Below are 22,594 nucleotides of genomic sequence, written 5' to 3'. Positions count from 1 at the left end.
GCATTGGTGGACATACATGTGCAGGGACTTCTGAGCCTTGGCAGCCTCATCCTTGGAGCTGTAACGCACCACAGCGTTGCCCTGTGTTAGGTTGAGGTGGAATGTGATGAGGGGGCCGTGCTGCATGCACAGTGTACGCAGAGTCGAACCATCAATCTGAAAAAACAAGGATCATAACCCTCAGTGACAGATGCAGTTGAAAATGCTTAAAGGCTCATTTATGTTCAACGTTAGATACATATAAGGAAACGGACAGAAGGATTCCTCTGTGTTTTCATTTGTATTTTTGAACGTCCTCTAAAAGCTCAGTGATACGAATGAAACAGAGGAAATGGGGCAGTTCCACCGGAAATCCAGGGGGGCAGTGGAGGTAATAGTTCAAACGAGACAACCATAGGACACAAGGAAGGAGTTTCAACAAATAATTCAAAGTCCACATGTTGCAATGTACTTAATGGCCTCTCAGACCACTGCCGTTTGACACATAGACGTCTGTGGGCGGGGACGGTTACATTGTTCAAAACAGATGCATCTATTTTCAAAGGCAGCAGAAATGAGTTTTAAGGAAGAGCATCAGATTGTAAACTATTACCTGTGGAGTGAGGTTCCTCAAAACCAGCCAGCTACTGGTCCTGGTGGAGCTGTCTGTACTCCACGTGGTACCTGCTGTGGATTAAGACATAAGGCAGCAATTTGTTAACACAAAGTTGATCATCTCCATGATTCTCTGAAACAAAAACCACAGAGTGTCAGTTGACACTTCTTCACCACAATATGAATCTTACTAGGGCGTCGGCCGCTCTACCTTCAAAATCAGTGTGTGGTCGTAAGCCACATCAAAGTGCAGCTCGCTCTTCGAGTATGTTCGTACTGTAAACTTCATAACCGTATATACAGACACGCCATGCCTCCATTATACGACCTTAACGCATTTGATGACTGCATAAGAAATGTCTTACATGTTGTGTCTGAGCTATGCAGTATGCTTCAACTCATTTCAGTTTTTAGAAATGTATTTTTACATGTTTTGATGTTATCATCACGATCATCACCATATGTTATATATGTCTGCATGTCTTAGCTGCCACATGGTATCCAAAAAGTCCCTCAGAGTTGCAACAATGTTGAATCTAGTAAAATAATTGAATAAAGTTGTATAATTTCCATGAGTGATCAAGTAATTATTAAATTAAATTTGACACTTTAAATTTTGAATAAATGCAAATGTAGGATTTGGGCAAAAAGGACAAACGTATATTTGATAATGGAGCCTTGTTAGATTGTTCTGCTAACTGATTGATAATGTACCTGTTTCATTATAATATCAGTCTTTTCAGTTGCTACAACTAAATATTTCACAACATTAATACCTGAGGTGTAAGAGTTGCTCCAGCCTTGGGCCAGACCCAGGGAGTTTCCCCCCCACGTTGAGGAAGGCTTGGAGTGGGTGAGGCCAGGTGGGGGACGTGAAGGGGCTATATTGCTGCTCCGGGGCCCCTGAGGGACCTTCCACAGCTCGTGGGACAGGGAGGCCTGGCTATGAGAGATAGGGCCAGAAGACCAAGTAGATTTCATCTCTGACAGTTTACCTGGTTGGAAAAAAGGGAGGGAAACGTTGGCATTCAGAACCAAGTAACAAATGCATGCATGCACAAAGGGCACACACACACACACACACACACAGCAACCAAGGGAGAGCGTCCTGCAGAGCAAAATAAGTGCCTCAACAGCAGGGATACATAAAGACGTATTGACATCCCCACTTCCTCCCACTATCATGAAGCTAAAATATCTTGGATACAAACACTGCCATCTTGCATTGATTATGTCATTTGGAGTCACAGTAGCGATCGCGTGATTTGAAGCCATGGTATCAAGCTCCTACTCATACACACACTCACATGTTTCTCACAGGGACTTTTATGTTTGGTCCTGATCCCATTTACTAACACAGAGGAGGCCGGGTTTATTATCAATTGGGCAGCAAGCCACCAGGAGCCGATCAAGACGCTTTGGCTTCACTTTTGGGGAGTCCACCATCTTTATATAGGGTCTATGGTTGGAATGACAGCAATACTAACTAAGTCCAATGAACGGCAAAACAGGTTTCTCCTATTCTTCAAAATATTTCACTGACAGACTGGTGTCATCAATTTCCGTCCACATCCAACAGTCACAGTAAATCAAGGAAAAACAACAAGCTACACCCTTAAGTGTTTCACACTTCCCATGCCACACACAAGGAAGAAGGAGAAACACCAACACCATGTGGGGAAATATGCATGAGGGGCAAAGTTCACGGGGAGAAATCTCGAATGAGGGTCATTTAATCAGGAGCATTGGATTGAATGACTTGAGGCTCTGGGTTTTACAGTAACAGGAGGGAGAGGATTTGCAGCAATCGAGCCACTACATTGTGGGAGGTGGGGGTTACAGTTAGACCATGTACCTGCATCGTCCATCTCCGGGGACGACAGACTGAACGAGCTAGTGTAGGCACTGACTGGCCAATCAGTGGAGGGAGGCAGAGCCTCGATCTGAGATGAAGTGGGAGAGGAGCCTAAGCCGATACCAGCAACACAAAAAATAGACAGACACAAACAAATAAGGAAAAAATAGCAGAGAGAAAATGGAGTAAAGAATAAAAGGCACTACAAATGATGATGTCAGCTCATTAAGAAGAGAAGAGTATAAACTGGAAAATGACAGTGACCACAGAGGTAGTTAAAAGCAGGAAAATAAAGAACGAAACAATAAGAAGCAGGCTCTCTCTGTTGGCGGCAGCTACATGGTATTGTCACTTACAATACACACGGACACACTTTTCTTTAAATTTATTTTTAGAATATATTTCCCTTCTGTTTGACATAGTGTGTTGATGTGCTATGACATAGGGTGTGACTTATCACACCCTATGTCACTTTTGTCTCTAATATACTTTGGTCCTGCTCTCACCTCCACTCCTGTCCCGTAGCAGGTAGCGGTTGACATCTTGGATATTGGTGTTGATGGTGGGCCCACTGGGGACACTGCCAGGGGTCATGTTGGGGTCATTCTCAGGGTCGATATTCTGCAGACCCTTCCAGGGAACACCGGGGCAGAACTCTGAAAATGAGAATTAAAGTGTTTGCTTAAGTTTTACCATCAGGACATAAATAATAACCTGACAAACCAGAGTGTAACAGTAAAGAGCACCCATCAACCTGATGTATATTATTATCAGCTAGTGACCAGACATCAATCTTTCAGTTAACTGGATCGTTCAGATATATTTGTAAAACCATGAAATGTTCATAGACCTTGAAATGTTCATCATATTTCAGTATTTATGACAGAGTAAATCAATAACACAGTGAATTGACCCAGATATAACATTTTACATTGGGAGCAAGGAACCCAGCAGTTACTATTGCTAACATAGCTTCCAACTCAGCAAACCACATTAAACAACATCTGACATTGATCAACATCCGACTCCCTGATGTTACTAACCTGGCGGCCAGTTGATATTGGTCCCATTGGCCATCTTGTCGTTGTTACTTTTGCCCTGTCCCCAACTGTCTGGGGGGACCAGGGGGCTGGTAGGAGAGTCTGAGCTGGACATGAGGTTGTAGGGACTGTAAGAGTCCTCCAGCTGTGGGGGTTTACCCGGGGGACCCAAGTTGGCACCTGAGACAAGTGAACAAACAAAAACTTTAAGAAGCTGATATGAGTGAAATGTGGGGAAATATTTTGGATTTTGTTACCTATCAAGAAAGAAAGACCTATAGAGCTGTATGTTAAAGTTTGTGATGCTTCTTTGGTCAGGGTTTATTGTAAAAAGTCCTGTCTACGTGAATTTAAACTTGGCATCAGGAGGAAACAAAGGGTTCTCTAGTGGTGACAAATCCTCTTTAACTACACAGGACTCCCTCTGGTCTCTCACCATGCTTGCCCAGGCTGGGCTCTAGAGAAGAGGAGTTACCAGTAAGGCTTTCGATGGAGTTTGGGTGCGTCCACTGTGACAAGCGCGATTGGGGCTGGGGGGGTTCCTTCATAGCCAGACTTCCCACATCCATGCAGTTTACATTCATGTTTGGATTCAGTCCAGCTGAAGAGAAGACACAACAGTGAACTGTTACTACACACGTCCATGTGTATTAGTGCAGCATTGTCTATTTCACATCCAAAGAGCAAGGCTAATGCCACTCACAGAGAGAGTAGGGGCTGTAGGTGTTAGGAGATGACTGCGGCTCTTTGGTCTGCAGGTCAGGGAGGCCTGGAGCCTGGGGGTGACCTGGAAACAAATCCAGGGTGGATTTGGTCCCACCAGGATGCAGGCCCGAGTGGGAGGGGGGCGGCTGCTGTTGCTGATGCTTCATCAGCAGGGCCTGGGCCAGCTGACGCTGGTGCTGTTGGATCTGCTGCTGCATGTTATTGATTGTACGTGCAACCTGCGGCACACACAAGATCACAAAGGAGACAACTTTAGGAATTATAATGAATTGTTTTCACATTATTTTTAAGTCAGATTTATTTAAAGAAAGCAATATGTGACAGTGAGGTGGATAGGAGAGAAAAGTGAAGGTTAGGAGGGACACCTACTTGCTGCTCTTGTTGTCGAATGGGACCAGAAACATTGCGCTGCGCCTGCAACATCTGCTGCTGAATTTGTAAACGCTGGTATGCCTGTGTGTCAGGTATAAGCATGGTTTCAATGTCAAAACATGTCAGCGTATCTGTGCCCCCAGATTCTAACGCACACAAAAACAATAAAATGGTTTAATCTAAATGTAGATAAAACAGTTAGAAAATTGCTCTTAATGTATTCAGGGCTATTCATTCAGGGTTTGTGTTCAAAGTTATGAACCATGTGCCACATCTATGCCAGTTAAGATAACTGTTCTGTCTCAACTAAAAGCAAACAAGGTTGAATGAAACGCACCAGTTGCAGCTGGTAAGTTGATTCAGAAGGGTCATATGTTGAGGGTTTATTGGTGAGGTTAAAAGTGCAGGATTCAGACCAATGTTTTTTGCTGCAAACTGTAAGAGCTGTGCTTGAACCTGTGGGCAAACATTAAAAACAGAATATTAACAAAATTAAAACGTTACAGAAAATGCTTGTTTGCTTGTGTTTGGTGTATAATCTGCCCCTTCACCGATGTATATCGTTTAAAAAGGTCTAAACTGATATATAATAATTTGGAAACTCAAATCAGAGATGTTTTTAAAGACCGTAATCTGAATATAAAATATTCATCACTGCGTATATTAAAACACCCTGCCTACGAATCTGTATATATAGTAAGTAAGAAATTAGGTCACATGTTCACGAGTATCTATTTCTGTATTTGTGTGTGTGCTTGCGCGTGCTTACCTGAGGGGAGAGAAACTGAGGCACTTGAGCACGTAGACTAGGCTGAGAGGAGCTGAGAGGCGGCACTGGCGGCTGAGGAGGCTGCTGCGTCTGCTGCATGGTCCGGGCTTGTGCTGCTCCACCACCGCCAAACATTCCACTCTGCATCTGCTGGATGAGGGTAGAGAGACTCTTAACTTCTGCCTCAGTCACACGCATAAGCTAGGTTCATTGTTGTGATTATTTGGGAAAATAGGAAGAATTTACGACGTCTCATTAAATATGGAAAAGATTTATATTCATAAATCCTTTTCGTTTAAAATAACGACAGCTGGTCTCATATATTTCTATGACTTAAGATCTTACGTTTGTACTTGGCGTCACTCTTTATTGAATAATAAACTATTTCAATGTAAAGTAAATATTTTCAGCAATTATTTCTTTTAAACCAATGAGTGCCCTGCTCACCTTATCCATGAAGGGCAAGCGGGGGTCTGCTGAGGGGTCTTTGGAAAGAAGCGGGGGCCGAGGGCAGCTCATGGGCTTGTTGATGAGCCCGTTGTTGTAGTCGTGGCCGGCCATCCCCATCCCCCGCTTGTCCAGCTCCGTCTTCTTCTCCAGCAGGGCACTCATGGCCTGGTCCAGGTTCATGTTGTTGCTCTTCAGAGCCTCCTCTGCTGGATCCCTCTGTAGAGAAAACACAGAAAACTTCAGTGTTAGGAGAAGATGAAAGCAAACATGACAGAGGTTTTTTCGCAAAAAAAGTGCAGTTTGTTTGTCCAGTAGTTGGTACTAGAATAGATTAACAGCAGTTTATAGTCAATTCAACTCACAGGGAAGCCCATGTCTGTCAACTGTTTGATGAGACGATTCATGATCCAGGCATCTTCCTGCTTTGCTGGGACCTTCACCTGGAGGAGATGATGATGGAAAATGATTATTACCACACTAATAGTACTTAATAATGAAATATGTAATTTGCTCTGCTTCACACCTTCTGTGGGACCTTTTTAGGATTATTGCCCCAAGAGTTGCAGGAGGAGTTGCTCTCCTGGGAGGGAGCACTATTCCACATGTCTCCCTCGTCAGCATCCCACTGACCCCCTGACAGGCTCAGCTCCTCACCTCCACCTCCACCTCCACCTCCCCATCCGTCTTGCATAGGTTTGGGGGCTAAAAAACACATGGGAAAAGTTGTAAATCAACCAATGTTAACAACAAATATGTAGCTGTACTTTTACTTTACACATGATAACTTATGTTAGCTTTCACTTGGAATAAACTTTTGAAGCTCAAGTTACTGTTATTGCAAAACAAAATACATCGTAAAGTATAAACTTATGCCACATAACAGTGATTCTCAAGTTCTCAAGTCATCTTGCCTTTTGGGTGAAGCCTTGAGTTTTAACATTTTAAAACATAAGACAAAAAAAACAGGAGATTAACACCAGTTTTTGATGAAAAAAAAAAAGAAAGTGAATGAATCCAAGGGGGAAAAGTAATTTGACTGAAATATTTGACAGCCACTAGGGGTCAGTGTAGATTTCTCTGCAAAATCTCCAGGACTCTTGCTTCCCTTGTGCCATATTGATGTCCTTGACTTGACTCATCAGGAGAGAATAACTGTTTTAAGCGACAGAGCACCCATGTGTTAACATTATTCATCAAGAGGTGTACATAATCATAAAACCATAAAGGGTTCAGCTATCTACCAGGTTTGCAAGATGCAGACGTCATTGCTGGGTTGCCCCTGCCATAGCTGTCCTGGTTACCGTCACTCCAGCCTCCACAGCTCCCAGTGTGTTTGTTCCAGGCAGACGTCCCATTGTCCATGTTGACCGGAGCAGGTGCAGGTGCAGGTTCCCCCCAAGAGGTCTCCGATTTTGTGTGGGAGCTTGGTATTTCTCCCCAGCCTGGAGGAGACACAAGGACAATGGCTTGTCAGTTAAAAATACTTAATCATACCTAAACCAATATCTAAAAAAAAAAAAAGGTATGCTTTATGTATAATCAAAATTGAATATGGATTCTGGCATTGATTCTTGTGTGACTCATTTCTCATAAAAGGGCAGAAAGCAACACTGTGGGAAGATCAAATGATTGGGAAACTATAACAGTAGGGAAAACCATTTTGTTGTAATTGTTAAATCCATCATTGACTGCAACTATCTAATAATTCTAGAAGTCTGTCTGTATGTGGAGTTCCACTTAGGAGATTTGTTTTCACACATATCTCGATTGCCGTTCATATTACTACTACTTTCAATTTGAATAAACTTTGAATGAACAGGTGACAAGTGCTATGTAGCAGTGGTGGCTGAGATTCTCTCAAAGCAAGTGCATTCATGACAACGATAACTAGTCCTCCTGTTGGGGGCTCTGCCAACTGTAGTGAGCTTCTTCAATCTTTGAATAAACAGGTGAAGGGTTCTACGGACTGAGTCCTGCAGCAGGTCTTTATTTGCCTCTGCTCAATTACTGCAGGTCAGTTTCACAGTGTCAGAAAGAAAGTTGCAACCAGCATCACCACAGCCCAAACAAACAGTCCATTCTAAATGGGCATGTTTACAACGGGCACTGCACTAGTTTACTAGAAATATCAGGAAAGCTAAATAAAAAGCGACATTTTTTTACAACCTAAAAATCAAGTGCCATTTCTCAATCTGATGTTACAGTGCTTCTAAAGTGTTGAATTTACTACAGATAATACAATATCAATACCAGCATCGGAATGCCTCCGATACTGCGGAAATTGCCTGGCGAGTACGTGAATCTATGTACCGATCTGATACCAAGTCTTTAAAGTATATTACCTTTACCCAGATAAAATTGCAATTTCCGCTACAAAACAGTTAGAATGAATGCCATAGAACTTCCCTTTACTATGCCTGTATTTGTTTTTCAAAGGGTTAAACCTGAGCCAGGCCATACAACAAACAAACAAATCTAAATGGCAAAGTATAAAAACATGGAGTCAAGTTGTTTGTGCTGGCTCATGTTAGCATACATTTCTGCTTAATAATAGTATGAGACGCTATCTTCAATTCAAATTTCTGCAGCAATCAATTTGAGACAAACCATCTTCATCACGGCTCTTTATTAAAGAAAGTCTTTGTCTGTTGCTAAATGGCTGTCTACTCACACTAAGGTTATCTCATGTGTGATAAGATGTTTCCTGTTTAGTTGATATAAACTGGCCCTCAAGTCTAATTGTGCCACTGGTAAACGCCATCACCACATCTATCCTTCTGCTTGTGCGTGTGAAACAGCAGTCGTGCAGGGAGGCAGAGACCTGGGCTTGGCTTAGAAGGATGGCTGACAGAGGGAGGAGATGCCCATTTAAAATTTGGCACAGCCTGGACCCTTTTGGCGTTAGAGGCAAAGTGGTGTCTCCGGGCCTGTTTCAGTGCCAGACTCAGCTTAGCTCTCTCTCTCTCTCTCTCTTCAGGGAGAGGTCAAGTCGAAAACACTGCTAAAAAATGATTTAATTAAATTCACCCTGTTTTGTATGACTACCTGAAGTGCTACACTGACACACTTGCACAAACAAACTTTATAATTTTTTTTAAATTTTTATACAATGATGAATATTTAAGGGTTGTGCTTATTTATTTTCAACCCACTATATGCACAACATCCAGCAAATATGGACTTAGCATGCAGGGTCATGTGAGGGACAGCAGGGGGCGCCTGAACCCTCTCAGTTCTCAGGGGCTTGCTCCACCCCCTCCCCTCAACTACTGACAGATGGTGTCTCCCATATAATCACACACTTCCGATCCGTCTCAAACTGTTTGTGGTGATTCGCTATTTTCACAAGGTACTTTGTAAACAGCATTCTTGTTCTTCCTCTGGGTGCCCATGTGGGGTTTCCAGGGTGACCCACACACAGACGTGCACAGTGTTGTGAAATGTGAGGAGCCTCGTGGAGGAGCACGGCTGGCACTGCTTAACTAATTTGGATAGTCGCTTGGGTATAAATCCAAGGAGGGCAAACTAGGTCAAGATTTTACCTTTAAGTGGATCAACAGCTTGGAGCTTAACAGTGCAGTGTGCGAACAACCTAGCCAGCTTTCATGTTTGACACCTTAATTTTAACAATGAAAAAGAAAAGAGAAACTGATAATATATGGACCTGATATAATTAAGCTTGAGTTACATTGATTTGAAATCTAATGGCCTTTAAACTGACCAGTATGAACAGTATAAATCAGTGTCTGTAATAGCCTTGGAATCTGACCCATTTGGCCATGTGGTACTGTTAAATCAAAATAAAATGAGTAAATTACACAATTACACATAACACAGTCACAGTATTTTGTTGTCTTACCTTGAGCTATCAGGGGAGCCCTGTTGTGAGATGGCCCAGGCGGGTGTTGCACAACAGGATCCATGGGCCCACTGGTGGGCCCTGGGTTTTGAGAGTTTTGACTGTGATTTTGTAAAGGTGCAGGTGGCCCGTGATATGGGTGATTGTGAGAGTGGTGATGGTTGTTGTTTGGAACTGGGGGATTATTGCCTCCAGTGGGAACTTTAGCCTGGGAATTTCCTGGATTATTCTTGTCCCACAAGTTGACTGCCTTGTTGTAGGCACCAGGGTCACCCCAAGCTGAGGTCCCATCATCTATCTCCATTTTACGTCGGATTGAAGGTGGGGAGGGCTCTTCCCAGCCTGTAGGATCAGCTGAGGACTCCTGCTTACTGCCACTCAAACCTGCAGCTTGCTTCACTGAGTTTGAGCCACCCCAAGAGCCTACGCCCCCTCCTCCACTATTACCACTGGGCCCATCCTGAGGCTTGCCAGCCCAACCTTGAGGAGGGCCACTGGGACGCTGGGAAACTGGTTCTCCCCAGCCACCATTTCCTCCAGCTCCAGATATCCCTGATCCTGAAGCTGCCATTCCCCAGCCTCGTGGCTTTTCCTTCCAGCCTCCTGCCTCGCCCTCCCAGGCAGGGTTGGTGGGACTTTTTTTGCTCTCTTCTGGTTCTCCCCAGTCACCAGTGTTATTGCTGCCTCCACTATTGCCCCAGCTGTGGGATGCTTTTTGTTGCTCTCCCCAGCCTTGGGATGTTGCCTTGATGTGAGAATCGTCCCACCCACTTGACTTCTCCTCTCTCCATGACTGACCACCATTCTTGGGTACACTGGTGGTGGGGCCTCCTGCTGGAGAGTTCCCCCAGCCACTGGGGGCACCTGGGGGCTTAATGTTGTTAGGTGGCTCTCCCCAACCAGAGTTGGGCTTGTTGGTAGCTGCTATGCTTCCACCCCAACCTGAAGCTCCCTGAGAACCAGGCACATCATTTTTGCTCCCAGGGTCAGTCCTCTGAGTGGGGCCCATGCTAGTGTTGGAGGGCCCCTGGGCATTGTTTTGAGTGGTTGGGCCAGAGCCCCGTGATTCAGTGGCTGCATCATTCTTGCGTTTACTCTCAATCATATCCCACGAGGTGTGCTGGCGAACAGGGGTCTGTCCCCAGCCAGTGTTACACAACACCCTGGGGTCCAGATCCTGTGCAGGCAGCAGAGGAGCTGGATTATCTCTGGATGAGTCTCTGCATGGGGGATGTCCCTCCATGCTTTCACTGCTCCCTTCACTGGCACCAGCTGTGCTCACAGCTCTGCCCCAAGGACTAGCCTGTGGCGCCTGTGGCTCCTGCGGAGGAGAGCTGGGGGTATCCCAGCTTCCCTGGGGCTCTTCAGTGTGCTGCTTCCCCCAGTCTCCACGGGACTGGTCACCCCATCCTCCAGTATTTCCTGCTCCACCTCCGCCATGGCCCCAGCCAGAGTTCCAGCCAGGTGCCTCCTTAGATGAAGGTGCCTTAGAGTCGCCATTGTTACCCCATACTGAGCTACTATCTTCTCCATTGACCTGCGGGCCCCCTTTTGGAGGTTGGCCCATTGAACTCATCCCTACAGGTGCATTACCCCAGCCAGGCAAGCTGTGGATAGGGCTTGACGGTTCCTGCTTATTAGTGTGATTTGGTCCATCAGTTTTAAGGTTCTGAGGTTCTGAACTGAAAGACACATTCGTGGATGGGGAGGGGTGTGGCTCTGACATGTCAGAGGTCATTAAACCACCCCAGGCGCTGCCAATCCCAGAGGAGTTGCTGTTAGTGTTGGCTCCAGTACAGGTGCTGGTCTGGGCTGGTGGAGGGCCAGGCTGATTACAGAGGTTTGGTGTAGGTTGAGGAGGTGAAATGGTGTTGGCTCCCCCTGAGCTGCCTCCCCCTATGCCAGCTCCATCATGCCCCAGCATGGGCCAGGCAGATGGGTTGGCATTAGGGTTTAGGTTCAAGTTATAGTTGGTGGTGGAAGATGATGAGCCCCAGCCCCTGCTGCCTGCTCCCCCCACTGGACTGTCACTCTTTCCTTCATTCCCCACTGAGGACTGAGGGGGGCAATGGGAGGGTCCAGGTCCAGAACCCCAGCTGCGATTGGCTGCAACCTGGCTAGAGAGCATGCTGGTTCCACTATGACTGGCAGGACTGGTTCCACTGTTGGCCTTGCTGCTAAGGTGGTTGGCAGGGAAGTGGCCTGTCTGGCTGTTGGCCCCTGTGGCCATAGTAACTGTACTACAACTACTACTAGTACTGCTGCTGCCGCTGCTGCTGCTGCTGCTGCTGCTGCTGCTGGTCAAGCGACCAGGGTCAGTATCCAAAGGGCATCCTCCAGGAGGGGCCTGGCTCTTGCTGAGGGTAATAGAAGGCCAAGCCTCTGTGTCCTTCTGGTCAATAATCAGTTGATCCCAACCACTGAGATTGGTGGAAGAGGCAGCACTTGTGGCACTCCTATTAGTTGGCAGGTGTCCCCAGAGGGGATTATCATACTGGGCTCCCTGGCTGCTCTGGGGGGGCAGGTCTGTATGGGAGGAAAGAAAGAAGATATGAGCTATGTACTGTACGTCATCACACCCACATATGCACTACAATAATATTTGCAGTATACCTACAGCCTACAACAGTGTTGTTGAAGCATATACATCACCGAAATAAAAGCAGTCATGGAGTGATCTAGAGAGGACTCATCACTGTAGATAATATTCAAACTGAGAATTGGCTTTTAGTCAAACTGCTTGTGCTTGTTTCTGTCTAGAGAAATCTAACAAATTAAATCGAACACCATAAGTGAAAATAGAACATTTAGATGTTACAATATTACCGAATAAATGTATTTTTTGAAAATAGCGTTAAAATTAACCAAATGGAAAATTGTATCACATGCAAAATCATGAAATCACGCATTTTCCCCCCAAATGAAACAATACTCTAAATGTTAAGCATTGCATCTTCCAGATAGTTCACCCCAAAAAGACGGCAGATTTGAGGATGCAATCAATGACAAAGGTCATGCAGAAGACATCCTTAACTTTTGACCTGCTAACTGTTACAGTTATGACCTCTGCTTGACATGAAGCACAAATACTCTACACTTGCCCGAGGCAACGAGTCTCATCACAAACACGTCAGCCTCCATCTGCTTATACAACTGCTCTGACAGCACTTTGAGTTTCTCTCACGCTGCCTGAAGTTCCAGTGTGCATAAGGATTGTTTTGGTACAGTGCAAGCCCAGCTGCAGATCATGATCGCGGCACTGATCAACTGGCACCACCAGATCGCCCATTTCCACCATCCCTTGTGCTGCAGCTGCTATTGTTTACAACTACCTTCACATGCATACCGCATTTGTTTTCATAGACTGACTGTATCATGACGATAAGAGGGAAGTGACAGTATTTGTATACCATCCCATTTTTTTTTCAGTGCTTGCAACTACAGAGAGAGAGAGAGAGAGAGAGAGAGAGAGAGAGAGAGAGAGAGAGAGAGAGAGAGAGAGGAGGCAGTGAGAGCAGGGGGAAAAAAGAGGGCACTGTGTTTCTGACACACACAGCACTGTCGTTCTGTAGCGTCACTCCACTGAGAAGTGCAGGACCGCCATTTTCTTAGTCCTGAAATAGTGCCAAAAAGGCTCTGAGCTACCGTCTGTATATCCACCATCGCTGCTTCAACAGCATGCATGTCTCGTTCAAATTAATAAACAAAACACAAGAAGTCAACACTGCATGCGTGCACTACCCTTACGCTGCAGTGTTTAAAGTGCTCATTTGCAAAGTGAGTAAATACAAGCCACCAAAACAGTGCAGTAGAGCCAGACAAGAAAGAGAGAAACAGGGAGACAGAAAAAGAAAGGAGGGGGGTGAAATACCTGTGGAGAGGTGCCTCCCAACCATCCTGTTAAGAGCTAGGTTTTGTGCAACGCAGCGGCCATCCTTGTCTCAATATGTCTGCTCGGCTCGCCAAGCTTCTGAGGCTCATTTCTGAAGTGCTGCCAAGAAGTTGCACAGCTCTTGCACGGCATGAGACAAACCCCCCTCCCTTCCTTCCTCACCCCTTATGCTCTGTCCCTCCCACCAACACTGCTTTGGCTGGGTTTCTCCTCTTCTATCTATTGCCTCCCTCTGCCTTTATTTATATCGTGCCCTATTCCTATCCTGACGGAGGATATCTTCTCTCTCTCTCTCTCTCTCTCTGGTAAAGCACTGAAAGAAGGCAAGTTGGGGGAGGGGAGTGTTGGAGGGATGGGGTGGGGAGGGCTTGGTTAACAGCTAAACGATAATGCCTGGAGACTTTCATTATGCACTCATGAGGCATACGGTAAAACAAAACAAAGGGGGTTCTTCCAAACTCACCCTGTCCTTGCATCTTTCAACCTTTCAAAACTGTCATTAAATATTTAGCCAAGACCACTCCATCCGCAATTAGCACTGCCGCCCACAATGGAAAACATCATGAGCAGCAGTGGCGGGCAAGAGAGAGAGCAAGAGAAACCCCACAAAACCCAGCTTCAACCCCTCTGGTGCTCGGATGGCAACTTTCTCACACATGAACATGTTTATAAATGTAAGGCCACACCATCAGATCGCACGTGATGTACAATGTCTGTTTTTGTAAGTCACTACAGGCTAGAAATGCAGTGATGATGAGCAGCAGGACCATCTCTTCATATGGGTGCTTTTAGGGCACAGGGCAAGGGCATCAAATGAGCAGCTTCATATGGATCGGTCACGGTGAGCTATGATGGCCAGGTGATCTGGTCACAAACATGGAGGGTGTTGGGAAGTCAATAAGAGTTTGGGGAGCATGGAAAAAAAAAAAAGAAAAAAGAGCAGTATTCGCCTGGATCAGGGCTGGTATTGTTTACAAATGATCCCAACGCCCACCCAACAACACAATAAGTCAATGTTTGGTAGAGAACAGAGTCTCTTTATGGACGAGGCTCAGCCCCCTGTGCTGCTCCACTGTGAGGACCTGACATGCGGTGAGGTCACACCATACTACTAGATGGCCACTTGCTCATTCATGTGTAAAAATACACACAGTGACAACACTGCATCGCCTCTGTGGAAGCAAACACGCTGCTGGTAAACTGAAAAAAAAAAACAACAATACTTCCTGACTACTCCAATAGTAGAAAGGCCCTCACTGCTGCTTTCCAGCATTTTACATAGAAAATGGACATGTACGCACATGTTGTGATGGTGTGTGTGGTGTATAAAGAAAGACAGGACAGAAAATGACAGACAGAGATGGATGTCAAGAGATGGAAGGAAGAAGTAATCTGGGGGAGTTGTGTGTGCCTCAGCTGGACTGATCCTGGCTTAATGAAGTCCCTGAGGGGCAGAGAGACTGGATGGTACAGTGCTGACAATGCACGCTGCCAGCCAGACGAACGAGCTCTATGACGGGCACGCGCGCACACACAAACCGCATTTCCCAGGAATATGCTACCTCTGCATTTAAAGGCTATATATATGACATTCACTGCCACTAGATGTCGCACTAGTACCTGCATCTCAGACCAAAACAAACCATCCACAAGTGCTCCTGTCAGTGTGAGATACTTTGTGTTGGTAAATGTGTGTTTTTAAAAACTGTGCTCACTTTCTCTCTGCGGGCCTGCATGGCGCCTGTCTGCTACATAGCATGGCTAGCATTGTTAGTGTGCTCTGAAAGACGTCTGTGCGGCAAAGGGACAAAAAGTAGAGTGTCAATTCCGACCCCATGTTTACATAACTATTGATCTTTATATCACTGAGCTGGAGCCAAAGAACAAAGAAAGCCCTTCACTAATGTCACCTTGCTCCAGCTTTTATTTGGTCATATATGATAGCAAATTGAAAATTGTTGAGGTATTTTTCAATTAAGCAGCTGGTATAAAAAGTTACTATGAGGTGTAGGTTTCAATGAGGTATAGGATAACATAGTATAGCCTCGACTTAACTTTGTGAGTTTAGGATTGTCAAAAAAAAAAAGAAGCTGATTTTCATGTCGAAGACATTTCTGTTACTGCTGCTGTTGGGAAATACGCTAGATTGGCACAGATAGTTGAATTATATCAAGGCAGAAAGACAGGGAATGACAGGGACAGTGCAGAAATATATGCAACAAATACTGTGGATGCATGTGTGGATGCTTTCTGTGCAGCTGCTTTGATGTTCATGCATTCATGTTATCATCTTAATATTCTCTCAGGGGAAAAAGACCAACAGAGGGACAAAACATGGCTTTTGAAGAAAAAAAAGGGTAAACATCTGAGACATCTGGCCGTCATGTTTGCCTGTGAGTATCCTCTTTCTCTTCCTCCTCTAAAGGATAAACCAGGTCAAGGGCTTTCTCCAACATGCCAGTCTTAAAATAGCTAGCTCTCTCACGCCTCCTCCACATGAAAGGGCCTTGGGATATGGATTGTTGGCCAAGCAAAAGGTAACATTGGGAGACAGCTTTCATAATGGAAAGATTGACAGACATACATAGAGTTTGTGCAGCCGGACTAAACCTGGCCGCCCTAGGGCCAGCGAGGGTTGTGTGAACCGAGGTGTTGGTATAGCGGAGGTGGAGGAGATGAACACACGAGCATCAGAACAACAAGCGCTGCAGAGAAAGTCAGAGGAGCAGAGGCACAGAGCGGGCGGAGCGAGATAGAATCAGAGATCGAGCGCTGAACATTTGTGGTTAACAGAGAGCTGATGTTTAATCACATCACAAGACGTCCCAGTCCTCTTTGAGGGGATTCCCAAGGCTCTTTTACAGCATCAGCAGCAGCAGGCTTAAAGAGCAAATCAAGTTTAGCCTGCACACACTCTCTATTCTCCACGAGACGACCTATTAGCACATTAGGTACACTGTTCTCTCACTTGACGAGGCCCGTTTGCATTATGATGTTTTTTGTTAGTGTCTGTCTCTGCTGTAGTGAGCAAGTATGCACACTGGCACATAAAACCTCGATCATTACTTTACAGACAAGGGAGTAATTATAAATCCTGAGTGATTTCACGAGCACATTATAGGACTACATCAAATCAGAGGACAAGACTGTAAGGACAGAGCCATAAATGTGGGATTACCAATGGTGTTCTCATTGTGTGATAAGTCACACACTGCTGCATACTTTACAAAACAGAAACTAGGCTAAGAGGTTTTTGAACTGAGACAGTAGATGGGGAAGGAGACGCGTGGAGAATTGTGAGGGAGAGGGTCCTGACTTGTGTTGAATGTTTAGCAAACAAGATCTGTATTGGCGTATATGAAGCCCTCCCACTGGACTCCTATTTGACGTTCAGTCTTGAGGGTCCTCCTGTCTGTCTGTCATAAGGCAATCAGTCAGCTCAGAGACACACAGGAAGCAAACCAAAGCAGAGCAGGCCTGCCAAAGAAGGGCGGAGAGAAGCAGCAGCTTTTACCGTAAGCCATGAGTCACTGCAGCCCACAGTACTGGACCTCTGCCATGCAAGCTCTCTCTTCATTTCTTTCTTTCCCTCTCACTCTTTCTATCAGTGCCAGGTCAGGCCCACTGAGGCGCCCAGCCAACGAACTAGCTCTATATTGCTCCTCCTCCAAGAAAACAGTTAACACTGTATAGCTGGTCAGCAAAGCTGGACGAAGAGTAGGAGGATGACGAGGAGGAGGAGGAGGAGGAGGAGAAGACGAAGACGGGATAAACATCTCATCACCAAGGAGACAGAGCTGTATTCAGCATCAGAGGGGTTGGATGATGCTCAAACACACACTTCTAAAAAAAGCTTTTTCTTTCCCAGACAATTAAAAGTGCCAAGTGTCCTAGAAAATTTGTATAATCATTATCAAAGAGCAAATAATAATTTGTTACGAAAGAAACAGACCTTTACCACTTTGAAATACATGAGAACCCAGTTTACTGTGACATGCAGAGCTCCAGGAAAGAAAACACATAAACAGAGATAGCCAGCTGTGTTTACTCTCCATCGTCTACCCCTGTACGCCTCTATCCCAATTTCGAATTCCCAGCCAGGAAGAGGCAAAATGAAAACAAACAACAGTCAGCAGCACCTGTGATGCAAGTGCCTTCGTACTGTTCTACAGGTACACCACACTGTTACAACCCCGGTGCCAAACAATGACAAAAGTCAGCAATCATCCCTTCCAAACGCATTAGAACAGATGAAAACTTACGATAAAAGCAGCATCTACAACTACTGCGACTTTTTCTACTGCCGTTCAGAGTAATTTAAACATGTTATTTCATGATTTTCGTATTTATAGAGTACTGATTACAACCATATATTATTAAATATAAAAAAAATATTGTCATAAATTCAATACTGTGTGTTAATGGTGGGAATAGAGTCCACAGTGTTGTTAGAGTCTGGTATATTCTCGACAGTTTGGAAAATAATGTGATTGTGTTTTATTTGATCTGAGCTACATAAAGCCAGGTAGACACTATATTGGCTAAGCCTGATTAAACAGTGAACTGGTCAGCCACACTTCATTACAGAACCGGACTAAATAACTCCCAGATCAAGTGAGATCATTGGTTTTGGTAGTCTGAACAGTTCCACAGTCTCATCTGTCTCATGGCTGCTGTTTAAGATCGGTACAATTTTAGTAAACTGGTGTTAACAAAGCTTTGTTTGAGACAGCTGTGATATAAAACTGAAATTCCCTGCAGAACCAACCATACTGTTTGCGTCTTGCAACCATCTGCGGCTCCATATGATTTTCTCTTTACTTTCCATTCAGAGTAAAACTGCACAAAAACTTTTCTCTCTTCGTCAAAACAACCTGACAGGAGTTCTGTGCTTATGTTCAGTGAGAGCAGCAACGTCGGGGTCAGTCAACTGACCCGTACTGTCTAAACAAAAGTTGCAGGTGCTGCTGTGCAGAAAGGCAGATTAAAATGTGTGTGAGTTGAAACATATACAAGATTAATATAAGTGCACAGTGTCTACCCAGGTTAAAACTACCCTATTTGCTTTTGAAATCCACTCATCCTTCTCAAGGTAAAGTCAAATATCAAAGCCACATCAAGCCATTAACATTCTGGATATATTCAAGGTAACAAGTAATCCACAACCTTTCTGCAACAACCCCCACTGCCCCATATTATACTGGCAACTGTCTGCTTGCAAAAATAACTGGCAAAGAAAATTGGAATAAGACAGTGACTTGCCAACTGAGTGTCTAGGCTGACCTGTAGGCAGGCTGGCTGTGGAGGAAGAGGAGCAGGAGGGAGAGGAGTGTGCGGGTACAGCTGCTGCTGCAGGTTCAGTAGTGCTGGGACGTGTTGTGGTGGTGAGAAGCAGGCTTCCAGAGGGCAGAGGCTGACCCCTCTTCAACAGCTGCTTGTGCTCCTGCTGGCGGAAGCGAGGGGGCACCTCTCTGGGTGGGTAGCGCTGCTGGAGCAGAGTCTGGGGCTGCTGTGCTGTCTGTGGCTGACCTCCGGAGGGAGCGCGCTTGCCATTGCCACTGCTTGGGGCTACAGACGGGGCGGCACTGGGGTTGATGGGGGGAAGAGGAGGGGTGGGATCGAGCTTGGCAGAGTCTGGCACTATGGAAGTTGGAGAATGGGGGGGGGGGGGGGGGGGGGGGTAGTAGGAGAGCAGAGATGGGGAGGTGGGGGGTGGAGGTACAGGAGAATTAGGCAAAAGCAGAGTTGTTGAGCGCACAACAATGGAAAAGCTATTGACTGACTAGTTAATCATTATAAGTCAATAAGTCCATGACATTGTTGTTTGGTTGCATTTTTCATTATATTTGAAATATATTTAATATTTGAGTTATAATAATGATAAACATTTGCATACACATATGGATACAAAATTAAACATGTTAAAATGTAATTCAAACAAAAGGAGCTGATTTTAAGAAACATGTTAAAATGACATTGAAAATAAAATAAAAAAAGAAAGAGAAATAAAATAAAAACAATTAATAAAAACAGAACAAAAGGAAAATGATAAAAAAGTTAAGAGCGCAGCAGTTAGGATATATTAATTGCTGCCCTTGCACAAACGCACACAATTACCAGTAGAGCTGAACTCTGCTCTGTAAAGCTGCTGTGGCTGAGCATTTCCACCACGGCTTCATTTTAAAACCATGGTCATTTTTGGATGTGAACAATAAGGCAAATGAGGAGAAGAGTCTATAAATGCACCAGATTCACTGTCTCTCCTGCCTGGCTGAGCCTTGGATTCAAGGCAGTGGTCAGACTAAACACAAGGCTGCTCTTTGGAGGACCAGAGGACCGTAATAATCTCAGGGTTGTTCTGTTGTAAACCTTCAGCTTCCAGTGATGGCCGAACAACGCGGCTCTCAATGTCTGCCACAGTGCATGGTCACAGATTAGAAGTGTTGAAGAGTTCAAGCAGCAGATAATGGACATACACTGCTGTGGGCTGTTGTTTCCGTCAGGAACTGTACTGTAATGAGTGCTCTGCTCTATTAACATTAAGGTATTCATGGTTTGTGGTAGGTTATGGACCCTGAAATAATCACCTCTCAGTTCTCCACCAAAGCTGTATTAACTGCTTGTAAGGCTGCTGAAGCCAAGTGTTCATGTCCACTAGCTTTAGTTACCCTCAGCCACATAGTCCCTCTTGCTTTCTCACTTAACACACCTTGGCTCTGACCATTAATTTCCCCTTGGAGGATTTTTGGCTTGGATTCTCTGTGTTATCTTTTTGTAACATTTCAGCCACGCAGCCAAGCTTAAGCGATGTACTATGTTCACCAGCTAGTCGTTAGCTGTGTCTGTCTAATGAGAGGGAGGTAGAGTACAGTGGGTTTTTAGAACTCCTCTGTTAGAAACAGCTGCTGCTAAAACCAAGCCATGAAAGTGAAAACAGTTAAGTTGTAGGTCTGACTGAACAATGACCTGAAATGTACTTTGAAGCTTTGCAAAGCCGAAGGGACACCTCTCATGTTACATCCCGTCATTTTATACTATCTGCTGTCATGATTGTTTCAATTAACCTGTATTGATTCAATCCTGCCGAGCTGATGGCTTAGCTGACCCTGGAGTTATTACCATCCTCAGCAGGCAGGCAGACCCGACACAACACGCGTGTCACCTACACGTCTGCAGGTTTACATGAGAGCAAGCATCCTCAGGCTTGTAGTTGCAGATTACCCCCTTAATAATATAAAGTTTCCATTTTGGCATTCAGGTTGAATACAAAATATGGATATATAAGTGCTTTTGATTTTCAATATGATACCAAATCCTCTGCATGTCTTAAAAACAACTCAAAATGCAAACATATTGAATTTACTACCATAGAGAACTAATAAAACCAGAAAATATATAGAGCACTAAGAATATATACATTCAAAACCAGCATTTATTTTCCTAAAAAAAAAGAAGACTAAAAACATTGATTTACAGTTAATCATTATAGCCCTATTTGAAAAACTGTAAACGTGTAAACCATGACAAGAAAAGAAGAGGAAGCCGAAGCTGTGAATCATGAAGTCCTCAGGGGGCTAATATACTGTGGCTGAATGTGGAAGTGCGAGGTTAGAGGTCCCCACTAAGTCAAACAAGATGATCAGCTCAGGGTCACAGAGCCATTGCTGTGTGCATTATGGGACACAAAGCACACTGGATAATCGCCTCAGTACATTTCATTACATAATAGAATAAGCTGGTAAACTAGAATGTAAGCAGGATGCAAAAAATGTGTTTAAAACCTAAACATGCTGTACAAGAACAAACCCAAACATCAGCTTATCGGACGTAATGTGCACTAAGCATAGATGGTGTTTTGAGTTCTCGCTGGTAAAACAAAAAAAAAAAACAAGGCGGGAAGAGAAAAAATAAACTGTAAAGGCATCAAGCACAAGAAGAAGAAAATCTTTGTGTGGCCTAAATGAGTTATAAAGAGCAGTGCTTCGCCATTGGCTGCCATCCCGAGTGTGTGCAGTGAAGCAATGAATAACTTGCGGCCAGCCCGACACACTGAAAAACAAAGAGTTATGTAATGCTGAGGCCCACACTGAGGGGAGAGGACAGGATGGTGTCGTGGAACATACACTTGCACAGCCTTGTAAAAACTGACAGATGTCTTCACTCACATAACGGACTACTTCTCTGCCTAGTTTTACTGTGTGTGTTTATGTCTGTCACAAGTGTGTATGTGTGCGTGGGGTGTAGGGTTCTGAGAAATGTATGCCCCCAATGCTGCAGCCTGTGTGAACTACAACCACTGACTGCACAGTTTCACCCGTATCTGTCTGAGGGGTCTCACTGCAGGAATCAGGGGGAAACTCTGGAGCTGGAGTCTGGTCAGATTTCTCTACATCTGCTCCACTTCCTCCCTCATCTCGTGCTTCACCCATCCCCACCTATGTTCGCTACGCTTTCACTTTCCCCCATTCACTGTGATCTACTATTATTTTTTCGTCATCAGTGTATTAGGGCTGGAAGATGCACACAATCATTAATTCCCCGCTGATTTTAAGAGGTGATTTCCTTATTTAAAAAAAAAAAAACAGACTTTTGTGGTTGTGCCACAATGTATAAAAATAGTTATGGAGGCGATCGGTATACAGTTGGGACTCTCTGATGTGTGACGTAGATTCTTCTCGAAGCTGGGGGAAGGGGGAAGCTGGCTGGCTCCTCTGTCAGCCAATCAGAGGGAAGAGACGAGGAGGGAGCGGGAGGGAGAGCGAAAGAGAGAGCTGAATGTACCAGAGGATAGGAAGGAGGTAGAGCAGGGAGGGCTGAGGGATGAAGAGAATGGTGTGTGTGTGTGTGTGTGTGTGTGTGTGTGTGTGTGTGTGTGTGTGTGTGTGTGTGTGTGTGTGCGTGTGTGCGTGTCTGTGTGTAGGACAGTCTCCACCCCCTTGTGCGATCCACTGTAAGATCGAGTCTCACTGTTTGAAACCAGCTTTGGTCTAAATCCGCTTACAATTAGACCACTATTTTGCCCACAGTATTCCACGCA

The 22,594-nt window shown here is 44.9% G+C and overlaps 1 protein-coding gene across 1 annotated transcript in view; it reads right to left on the bottom strand.

The window, feature by feature from the left end:
* Positions 1-22,594, bottom strand: part of LOC117765832 (trinucleotide repeat-containing gene 6C protein-like) — a 37,391-nt gene that overhangs the window by 1,470 nt on the left and 13,327 nt on the right. The window contains 18 exon segments of the mRNA XM_034592358.1: positions 17-156; positions 593-666; positions 1,371-1,589; positions 2,450-2,560; positions 2,956-3,105; positions 3,493-3,669; positions 3,926-4,090; positions 4,193-4,433; positions 4,585-4,668; positions 4,925-4,941; positions 4,944-5,043; positions 5,357-5,506; positions 5,804-6,022; positions 6,169-6,246; positions 6,330-6,508; positions 7,048-7,248; positions 9,666-12,191; positions 18,841-19,197. Of these exon segments, the coding sequence (XP_034448249.1) occupies positions 17-156; positions 593-666; positions 1,371-1,589; positions 2,450-2,560; positions 2,956-3,105; positions 3,493-3,669; positions 3,926-4,090; positions 4,193-4,433; positions 4,585-4,668; positions 4,925-4,941; positions 4,944-5,043; positions 5,357-5,506; positions 5,804-6,022; positions 6,169-6,246; positions 6,330-6,508; positions 7,048-7,248; positions 9,666-12,191; positions 18,841-19,197 (5,188 nt within the window).

Source organism: Hippoglossus hippoglossus, chromosome 8 (assembly GCF_009819705.1).
Source record: "Hippoglossus hippoglossus isolate fHipHip1 chromosome 8, fHipHip1.pri, whole genome shotgun sequence".
NCBI classification, from domain to species: Eukaryota; Metazoa; Chordata; class Actinopteri; order Pleuronectiformes; family Pleuronectidae; genus Hippoglossus; species Hippoglossus hippoglossus.
The sequence above is the reverse complement of the archived record's forward strand: the minus strand, read 5'-3'. Positions and strand labels throughout refer to the sequence as shown.